The sequence below is a fragment of the Solanum dulcamara genome, chromosome 10, assembly GCF_947179165.1.
Source record: "Solanum dulcamara chromosome 10, daSolDulc1.2, whole genome shotgun sequence".
Classification (NCBI taxonomy): Eukaryota; Viridiplantae; Streptophyta; class Magnoliopsida; order Solanales; family Solanaceae; genus Solanum; species Solanum dulcamara.
The window spans coordinates 35,340,082-35,350,777 of record NC_077246.1 but is presented as its reverse complement, the minus strand read 5'-3'; the positions used below and the strand labels follow the sequence as shown (position 1 = coordinate 35,350,777).

Below are 10,696 nucleotides of genomic sequence, written 5' to 3'. Positions count from 1 at the left end.
AGTGTGTACTATTAGTTAAATATAATAAAACTCCTAATTACCAAAAGAATGATGGGTTTTTCCTCTATTTTAATTTTGAATAGTCAAATTATTATCTCCACATGAATAGACAAAGTTGTCCCTCTAGTCCAAGTGAGTGAATGAGATAAAACTCAAGGAAGGTTACTAATTTGAATCCCAAAATCGTGGAATTTCAATCCAACACTTTTAGATAGGAATGTCAAATGAACGATCTTAAATGAAATTGAACAAGTTAAAATGGACTGAATTAACAAATATGTTGGGCTAAAATCAACCCAAAAATTACTTGAACAGAAATAAGTGAGGCTAAAATGGACTGAAAAAAGAAATTTGTCATGACCCACCGAATTTGATCCAATTTTTTTCAAATTTTCCACCTTTCTCTACCCCACCTCTTACTCAGATCTGCCCCTCCTCTACCATCCATCATGACTTAAGCCTTCAAATCTAACTCACAATCACGAATCCCGCTTGATCCAACCCTAGTCCGAACTCAAGACCTTATCATGGCCCAATACTGACTCAAAACCCAAGATGCAAGTCTCAACCCTCAACTTCATCCCAACACTTGTAACACTAGACTCGAGACTTGACCGTAACTCGAGATCTAAGACCTAGCCATGTCTAGGGACCCAAGACCATAGACCCAACCCCGACTCAAAACCAGACCCAACAGTCCTACCTTTGGATTTAACTAACATTAGCTCTTTGTTGAATCTAAATAAATTGAAGATAGGATAATATTTGAAAATTTACAAGGTACAAGGTTCATTTACACAAACACCACTTGAAATTTATTGGATACAGAACCAATCTTCTACTTCTTTGACAACATAATGACCTAAAAATTTCACATCAATCTCATCATACAACTTCCATTTACTAACTATTTTCTCCTTTGTGAATCGATCAGATATATGACTTCCCTATAAACATGAAACAAAGGGTAAGACATGTACCCTAATTTTGATCTTGTACAAAATATAGTTCCTAGAGAAGCTAACTCATTTACATGTATAAAATATGGCCTGAATAAGAACAACAGAACACATGCTTTTGCCTTAAGTTGTCCCTCCACAGAAAATACTGACGCAAAATTGGTATACTGACCAAAATTTTTGCCTTACTGCAGCTGCATACACTCTCAATTTCCAATGCATTTAATCAACAGCAAAACCCTCCATGTGATGAATCCTGTTTCAGGTCCAAGTATAAAGTAGTTTCTCACTTTGTTCGAATCAAGCATTCTTTAGGTAATCCAAATTCCTTTTTCTGCAGAAGAAGTTGTCGTCTCCAAGGATCATTATGCAACTTGTAATGCAAAACCTAAGGATATAAAGGAAACACCGTTCAATAGCATTCCCAAACAAAAGACGCATGCTTGAAGCTAACAAAGTTCTTTTCAATCAAAAACGTACTGTGAGAATGGTCAAAGGGTTTAGTCAAACTCAAATTGGCAAAGGAAAAAACTCAATAGAATCCCTCAGTTAAAAAGACCTTACTGGAATATAAAAAGATGTTAGGGCTTTGAGGGGACGCTAATAATGGTGAGATGAGTATATTAAGACTAAGATAGTATATTCACTCGGTCTCAATATTATTTTACTTTTGGTAGTACTCAAACTTCTTTACTACTTCCAAATGATTCTTTCTTGATGAATTACTTTCAGATCATAAGTTGTGTCTCTGCTTCATATCCAACAGATCAAACTGGAAAGGAATTAACATTTATGCCCCTTGTCTGAAGTTGTCAGATATCTCTCAGCATCATTTGCAGAAGAACAAACTCAGATCTAATTATGCAATTAATCAGATAATTAAGATTCAAAATTCTATTATTTTAACACATCTATAGACACAAAACCATTAGAGAAAACACGACATATACCTGTATGAATGTGGCAAAGACATCATCTTCCTCTAGCTGCGAAAACACTAGGCCCCAGTCCTCAACACTCCCACGCACTGCCTTTTGCCTCTCAGCTTCAAGCACAACTGAATCGCGATACAAAAATCTCTGCCAGATTTTCTTCACATTTGCCAATTTGAATTCAATTTCTGTCTCATTAAAACTCTACAAGAAGTAAATTTACTATTTAGCAATCCTAGCTAACCATGAATGAAGTAAAGACTTCTACATTGAACTGAAGATAACATAGAGTTACCCGAAGAATGTTTAATAGATTGGGTATTTCATCTTCACGTATCCTAACTGCAAAACTTTCATAGTTGAGAAAATTCTCATATGGTAGGTATATCCCATCCTGAACATAGAGAAATGGAAGTCAGTGACGCAAACCATAGGAAAAGAATCCAAAAGCATAGATTGAAAAAGATTCTAATGAATTAAAAGTACGTTCCACAAGCTTTGAAATTATTTTTTTATCAGAAAAATGAATCACTATTAAAGGGCACAAGTATGCAAGAGCTTCAAAAGGCCATAAGTCAAAAGCAACACATAGCATCCACGAAGCTTCATATGAAAGCACTTGTCTTGACAATCCTCCGGAATAAAGCATTACATAATAAAGTACCTGAATCACCACAGGAATGCATCCTTGCAAAACACTATCTTCCATTCGTCCGCTCCAACCATCCCCAGGCATAACCCCACAAAAGACAGAACTTGCCAATTCCTCATGGTAGTTCCCAGCACGTAGTGGTGTCACTATCACATCTTCTGCATGCTGCTTGCCAAGCTTACCTTCCTTGTTAAGGGTTGATCCAAATTCTTCAGCCACTTTTTGCCTTATGCCCATACTATACCTGCAGATTTCACCAACAGCCTAATTAATGTTAACTTTGCTAAACAAGCTGTGTGCTAACTGCTAAGGATGATTTGTAAACAGACAATCCAAATGGCCAACATGCTCTCTTCTACCAATAATGGTTGATGAGTGAGCTGTCAGAGATTCAGAGGTTAGGTTCTCGAACATAGAGTGCTTCATGTCTTGCAGTAGAAATCGAAATCTTATTAGCTTTCAGATCACTTACGTAGCTTCTGGTCTTCCATTTTCATAAGCTGGTCCAAGATTTCCATTAAAATAGAAGAATGTTTTCCTCTTCTCACGAGGTCTGCACACATATTTTTCCAACACATTTGGTCTTGGTCAATATAAAATAAAATCTGAACTACTGCTGCATTTCAAAATAACTATAGCTTGATAGAGACCTAATATATGTGTTTCATGGATGACAATTGAAAAGCAAAACTACCTGGACCAATGTTTAGCATTTAGAGAACCTTCATCGGGTCGTTTCCAAGAAGGAAGTACGAGATCTTTATCTGGGTCAAAACAGGGGTGGTTTCCTCTTCTATCCGAGGAAATTGGATCCCAATTATCACCCCAATATGCTGTTGTTGAATGGTTATGCTTTGAGTTTGTATTACCCCAATGGACCAACATAATGCTGTTCCATATCTCTTTAGGAGCATAGCAAGCACCTTCATCCCATGAGAAGAACTGCCTTCAGAAAAAAGATGAGTCCGGTGAAATTAATACCATAAAAGTACTACAACTTCTTTTCTTGTACACTGTTTTATCTCTTTATGGAAGTTTAAGCATCTCTAATTACTGTTCTCTAATATTAATATGTGGACATCTTCATAGAAAACATACCCAGATGTGATCCTTTCCAGATGAGTGGCTCCAATAAGGATACTGTGTGATAATATGATTGTAAGCCTTTTTATAGAATTCAAGTGTCAGAGAACTTCTCAACCCACCATAGATTTGTTCCTGAAATTGATCATAAGAAAAGTGTAACCTAAATACATTTTCAAGCCATTATATAGGCATTTATATTGTGATAAGAAACACAAGTAGTTTCATGAAATGTATGGTATTAGGATCCAGAAACCACAGCATTCTAAGATTCTACATATGTATACAGATATATATAAGATGAAGATAAGATCTTGCAATCAATAGAAAAGTATCCGAGACTGAGAGCTAGCTCTATTCTCTAAAGTAGAAGTAGACTCCATTGGTATATGTTAAAGAAAAAGACAGTGGGCCTAACTCAACCCTCAAAGCTAGCTCATGAGGAGAGGATTGTCCAAGACCATTTAACAAGTCCATGTAACCTAAAGCCCACCGATGTGGAACTCAACACCCCCACCCCGCATGCCCAGGGCTTAACATCTAGAGCGTGGACAATATAAGATAGGGGGCTTAACATTGGATGAAACCATAAATTAGGCTGGACCTAGCTTTGATACTATGTTAAATAAATGGACCTCATGCCTAACTCAACCCTAAAAGCTAGCTTATGAGCAGAGGATTGTCCAAGACCATATAAGATGTCCATGCACCCTAAAGCCCACTGATGTTGGGACTCAACAGTATATGTCAGACTGCAAGTCTTATTGTAGTCAAAAAGCACCCAACTTCAAGCAGGAGAAGGTTGACAAAAGATTCAAAATGGTAGGAATCGATAATCATACAGAGGTGTTTCTTGGTAAAAAAAAAGGCATTTTGGTACCCAAAATGGAAATCATGGTTTAGCTTGATGTCGGCACACAATGTGAACGTGCCAACAACCAGACAACTCTACTTATTGCATGGGTTCTCAACTGTTGAATTACTCCAACAAAACAAGATTTATATCCTAGTGGTGATTTGTTTGACCAAACAATACAGAAAAATAATATGCATCAATACCTCCATGCTCAAGTGTGGAGCATCATCAGCACGAGTTATAATACATGAATCGAGAACTGGAACAAAGAAAAAGTCTGCTTCCTCTCCATTCAATGTCCGATGAGGACTAGCTAACATACTTTCATAGAGTGCCATCTACAAAAAAAATATAAGGATAGTTAATCAAGGTCTGCCCAAACATTCAATTTCTTAGTTGGAGTCACTTATAGTCAAATGATACCTGTGCACCATACAGCTGGTCAGTCCATACTGTAGCATTTCTTGGATCATAGATTCTGTTTATGCATTCTAGTTTAAAATGACGTCCCTATAATACCCAGGAAACTATTACGAATTAGAATTTTACTCTCCAAGTGAATGGATAGGATGTGGCAGGAAGAAATTGTTCTAACCTCCAGAAGAAGACTGTTGAAGTCTGGGGGCAAGTCATAAACATATATAAGGGGCCTTTTCTTCTCCGTAATAGCATCTAGATTGACAAGATTTCCTTTGCTGTTCACATTCTCTGGAACATTAACCTGCGCTGGTCGTAGCCAGAGAGGCCACTCTCTAATGGGTGACAAAACGGAGGGTGCACTGCAATCTGCTCCAAACCAACCGCTGTCACACTGCAATATGTAAATAAAAAGAACTTGTGATATAATTAACCATGTCAAAGCTCTGTTACTCTCAACTTACTTTTCGGAGAAGATAAAGTTATCAGAAGGAAACTAGATATTTGTGTGTGTATGAAGAAGGGACGTACTTCATAGTTTGACGCAGAGATTATGACAAGATGATCTATAGGGGAAGCATCTACTAGACAACTTTCAGAAAAAACAACCAAAACAAAAGGCAGGTAATGCTAGAACATTATTTACAGAGAATAGTCTGTGTTTGTTATTGAATGATACAGTGCTTCTGTACTTTGTGAATCCTTTTAGCATTGGTGAAAATGGGAGGATGAATGATTACAGCTAAATTCTGCAATCAACCTCTAAATATTAATGAAATACTCTGCGCAGGAAAGGCAATGAGAACTGACTTTACCTGACAAAATCCACCGCGACACAACCCGTGGCCCGAGCATTGATTTATACAAGTGCTTAGCACAGACACCTCACAGAATCGACCCCAAAGACCGTCATACTTGCAATCACACTCCTCCTTGAAAAGCACCTTGGAGGCATATGCTTCTGCCGGATCCACATTACACCATCCTCGTTTGCTACCATTTGTTGTAAAGACGTCGAGATCAGCTTTTGTGAAGTCAGTCACAGGAGCACCACCAGGTTTGGATGGAGGACTGAATCACATACACAAGCAATTACTGCCAGGGTTCTTGTGATGGAAGAGATGCAAATAAAGGTTAAATGAGAAATATGTTGGCTTACTTGATTGTAAAGCCACATGCCTCAGCAACAGGACGATTTGGGTATTTTGTGCCTTCCCCACAAAAGCACATTGCTCTAGTTGTGTCACAATAAGCAGGACAAATTGAGACAACCCAATGCCCAAAAGGTTGCTCCTTTGATCCAGGATAGTTGCATCTCAACTCCTGCCTCTCTGCACATTCTTCACCTGAAAAGATATAGCATGTTAGTAATGAAGAAAATCAGATGAGAGATTTCAATTATTGCCTAATTTGAGATAAGTTTGATTGTGTTTCACCCAAGAAAAAAAAGTTTCCAGCTGACATTCATACTGTCAGAACTTGTTAGAAATCCTCCTCTCCCCACAGATAACAAAATGGCAAGGTACCTATTTATGTTTGTAATGACAATTCATTGACAGATCAAACAGGAGGTACAATAGCCTGGAATTTTGTGATCTGTATACATGCATTTGTGAAACCGCAACCTAGTAAGTGCTTAACTACAGGTGCAACCACATCAGACTCCTATAGTAAGAAAGAAAAAACGACTTTAAGAAACATGCCACAAAGTAAATACAGAACACCTTTAATTTGCATATTTCTTTGTATGAAAGATATCAGTACATGTCACATGCCAAAAGTGCTTTCATATTTCGTTTTAGGAAATAACATTGTATCTCCCCCCTTGCAAGAATGGAAAGGAGATCGAACCATTACAACCATCAACATGAATCAAAATGACCAAGTATTTGAAAGTTAGTTGTTGGTTAATCAATGCACAAAATAAAAACCAATTTGTATTCAATCTCTTGAGAATATAAGACACATTTATGCCTAAGATGCAACTTGAAAGAAAAGTCGGATGGGTTTTGTTGGAGAATTGTATCTCTGAATCTTGTAAAACCAATGTTCAAATCAAAGACACAACAGTCGATCCCTAACATTTCACGGCACGAATATCTTACAGTGAACTTGTTAATGAGCCATTACATTTATAAACCCAATTTCGTAAGAAATATGTTTGTTCATTTCCACTGTATGCCATGTGCGACACTCTTTAACAAAGCTTTACATTCCATTTCATGGGCACACTAATAGGAATTACGTTTCCAAGATAAATGTTGACATAAGGAGAGTGAAGGTTTACCAACCAGTGAAACCATGAAAGCAGCGGCATTGACCCAATTCGCGATTGCAGATGCCTTGACCACTGCAATCATTCCTGCAGGTCTTGCCACCAATTTGCTGATACCAGTACACTTATAATGAGCTAAATCATCTCAAGAAAGAGGATTAATAGAAAGTAAGAGCAACATGATTTACAGATTTGTTGGATTAGATATTAAATGCAGATTTTACCCATTGATGAATTTGTTAGAAAAAAGAGTGTAACTTACAAAAAGCAGCAACAGGAAGAAGCTTTAGATAAGTATTCGAAAGAAAGCAGGTCACAGTTTCCTACTTTCCTATGTATGTACCTCAACGACTTTAACTGCAGAAGTATTTGAATCGCAACCAGCTAACCACCGACCAACCTCTTCCTTCCATGGAGCACCGCGATATATCACAGCATTGTGTAAATCAACAGGAAATTTGGCATTTAGATCAATGATTGGCGTGGGGCTTGTACCAAGATTGATTTTACTTCCTTCAGTTGATATAATGTTGTTGTGGCTACTGGAGTTAGATGTATTGATAGGGATACAAGAGTTCTGAAACTGCCGAAGGTAATCAAAGGAGGGCACAATCGGGTAGAGGAATAAATGAACAACTGAAACCAATGTGACAATTGAAGCAACTACTGCCACAGTGGACCATGAACACATCCGTTTCTGGTTAGAGGAGGACATGATCTTCTCTTCAAATCTTGATTTAATTATTGCAGTCAAAGCAAAAGACCTGTTGTGTCAAAGGAAGTATGAAAAATCTAACTTCGACAGAAAAAGAGGAGCAAACACGCCCTCATTAGATTCTTGATACAAAAGAACAAGGGCAAGACAATAACATAAATTTTGAGTTGAAGAGAAGAGATTTTTAACCAAGAAACATGTCCAAATAGCAATAAAGTATTCACCCAATTACAAGAGAATGCAAGAGAAATGGTGAACAGCTAACCAGTTTGGGATCTGGGATCAAGAAGCTAACACATGAATAAGCAAAAACCCAAATTATATCAAAACATATTTATATGAAGCTTAAAGTCAACCCCAGAGGTGAGAGATGATTATGAATAGAATAGAATATGAAGCTTAATTCTCAGCTTCTGACTAGACAGCAGCAGTAAACCACAAAAGTTTACCCTTTTTTGGCAGAATGAAGATGAATGGCCCGATGGGTGAAACATTTACAAAGTTCCTCCATAGAAGCTGTTGTTGTCACATAAATAAATAATAGTAACAAGTTAACAAAGTTGCCTCTCCTAGTGTTAATTGTTTAGGCCCCCATTCTGGGTAACTTTGAAAATTGTTAAAACTCGAAAACAAAAAATTTCCTCCCATCTGCCAAATAGTTTGCTTTATTTTACTTGCCAGATTAAAAATAATTTTGAATAAAATTTGTATTTTTCATTTTCACGCGAGTGTCACATTTAATATGGTGTAAAAGAATATCTCCAGGTCATCTAAAATATAATATAAAATAATGAGCAATTGGTCATACTAAAAAAGATGAAAAAATCAACTGCAATTTTTATTAAAATAATTATGAGTATATATAAATTAAAACCTTTTAATGTAAAATAAAAGTACTCCAAACTTTTAAATACAATAACAAATGTGTCTCCATAATACAATAGTTAAGTTGGATACATGAATCTGCTGAGATTCATTAGGTTATATTTTTGCCAAATTATATTTACGATTTAACTATTTATCTTTTAGAATATATTCAAAAACCTTTAACATCTATCAATTTATTATTATAGAAGCTTTGAGTAGTCTACGCTGTAATCATTTACAATTTATTAAATATAAATTTGTAGAATGGTTCAATTTATATTAAATTCAAGATATATTAGTCCAAATAAATATTTTGGATTAATAAAATTGGGTCGATTATTTAAGCCCAATAAATGTGGATTTAATTAAAAACCTAAATCCATTGATTTGGGCTATAAAGATGACTCCACTTTGTTAAGCCCAATATCATCTCATCCTAAAGGCCCAAAATCATGCCACATGTCAAAGTTAGGTGGCAATCCAAGTCAAATTAAATAAGCCACTAGAATTATGTCATGTGCCAAAGTTAGGTGGCAATCCAAGTCAAATTAAATAAGCCACTAAAATCATGTCACATGTCAAAGTTAGGTGGCAATCCAGGTCAAATTAAATAAGCCACTAAAATCATGCCACATGTCAGAGTTATGTGGCAATCTAAGTCAAATTAAATGAGCCACTAAAATAATGCCACGTGTCCATGTGACATGTTCTGACCAATCAAATTAAAACTCTTCAACAAAGAAATCTGATTGGTCAGTTCAAACCAACCAATCAAATCACACCCTCATACCACTCCCTACAACTATAAATAGGGGTCCTCATTATTCTGAGAGGGGGAGGTTTTTGGGAAGAACAAAAAGCAAGAAGAGAGCTCGTGGATCAAAGACCGCAAATTCTCTACAAAGCTACAAAGTTCAAGCAATCAAATTCAAGTTCAAGATCAAGAACGAAGAAGAAGATCAAGATCAAGTTACTTGTTCATCTTTACTGTTCGTCATAACCATACAAGTGTTCGTGACGAATATTTCAAATCCAAATTCGAAGACGAAGATTCAAGATCAAGCTATTCAAGCCCTTGACTCTAAATCAAAAACAAATTCAAGTTCAACGTGTTTCATATTACTTGAAGAATCAGAGGATTATTATAGAGATTGTAACCGCATTACATTTTGAAATCAAATACTACACCTTGTTACTCCAATTTTCCGGTCTTGATTATTTATTTTTCTCGGCTCGAAAATTTGTTGTTTACAAATTTTGGCACGCCCAGTGGGACCATCTCTACCTCTCATCTCTTCACATCAATCATCAAACTTCAAGAACACTTAAATGGCATCTAAGAAGTTTGACTCCAGGACTATTATTGCTAAGGCTACTGATTCCAAGTTTTCCTCTGAGGTGGAAAACATACTGGATGCTACTATGGGAAGTTTGGGACCCATCACTAGGAACAAAGCAAACTTGCTAGGACAACAAGCACTTCAAGTGCCGTCCGCATCAGGTCCTATTTTTGATCTTCCATCTTCAAAGGGGGCAAGATTCTTTCCGAATGAATTGGAAGAAGGAGAGAATATAGCTGATATTGTTGAAAAGACGTTGGCTCGACTTAGTCCTTTTAACACGAGGAATTGCACTATTCAAGATGAAGATGATGTCTTGATCACTAGATCTTCCTCAGTCACTCCACGTAACTTGTTTCAGACAGATTTCAGTTTGAGGGAAAATCCATGCTTTGCTCCATCATCCATAACAGCCATCCAAGCGATGATGACTAACACCTCAACTGTTGAAGAACAACTGGCGAGTTTGACGAAGGCAATTGAAGGTCTAACAAAATATGTGCAAGATCAGGATAATCGAATTGTCAAGTTGACGGACAGAGTTGAGAATGTCATGGAGGGGGACTCAAGTCATGCACCTGGAAAACGTCCGATGATACA

At 36.8% G+C, this 10,696-nt stretch overlaps 1 protein-coding gene across 2 annotated transcripts; it reads right to left on the bottom strand.

The window, feature by feature from the left end:
• Positions 1–734: 734 nt before the first annotated feature.
• Positions 735–8,431, bottom strand: LOC129870475 (uncharacterized). 2 transcript variants are annotated; one of them, XM_055945278.1, is made up of 15 exons: positions 8,339–8,431; positions 7,518–7,938; positions 7,191–7,284; positions 6,059–6,245; positions 5,715–5,970; positions 5,078–5,293; positions 4,906–4,992; positions 4,686–4,820; positions 3,642–3,761; positions 3,238–3,485; positions 3,016–3,096; positions 2,556–2,787; positions 2,187–2,285; positions 1,910–2,095; positions 735–1,347 (listed from the first exon to the last, which is right to left on the bottom strand). In XM_055945278.1, exons 1-15 carry the CDS (start codon positions 8,398–8,400, stop codon positions 1,246–1,248), a joined length of 2,526 nt encoding a protein of 841 aa, XP_055801253.1. In that variant the 5' UTR covers positions 8,401–8,431; the 3' UTR covers positions 735–1,245. The 2 variants fall into 2 exon arrangements, with proteins under 2 accessions (XP_055801253.1, XP_055801254.1); XM_055945279.1 differs by having other exon boundaries at positions 8,155–8,379.
• Between the last annotated feature and the right edge of the window lie 2,265 nt (positions 8,432–10,696).

Excerpts from the sequence above, each read along its gene's own strand:
- LOC129870475 (XM_055945278.1), bottom strand. The coding sequence starts at position 8,400 with ATGGAGGAACTTTGTAAATGTTTCACCCATCGGGCCATTCATCTTCAT. Across the intron at positions 7,285-7,517 it reads CTGCAGTTAAAGTCGTTGAG|CAAATTGGTGGCAAGACCTG; the intron begins GTACATACATAG and ends TACTGGTATCAG. Across the intron at positions 4,821-4,905 it reads ACCAGCTGTATGGTGCACAG|ATGGCACTCTATGAAAGTAT; the intron begins GTATCATTTGAC and ends TTTTTTTTGTAG.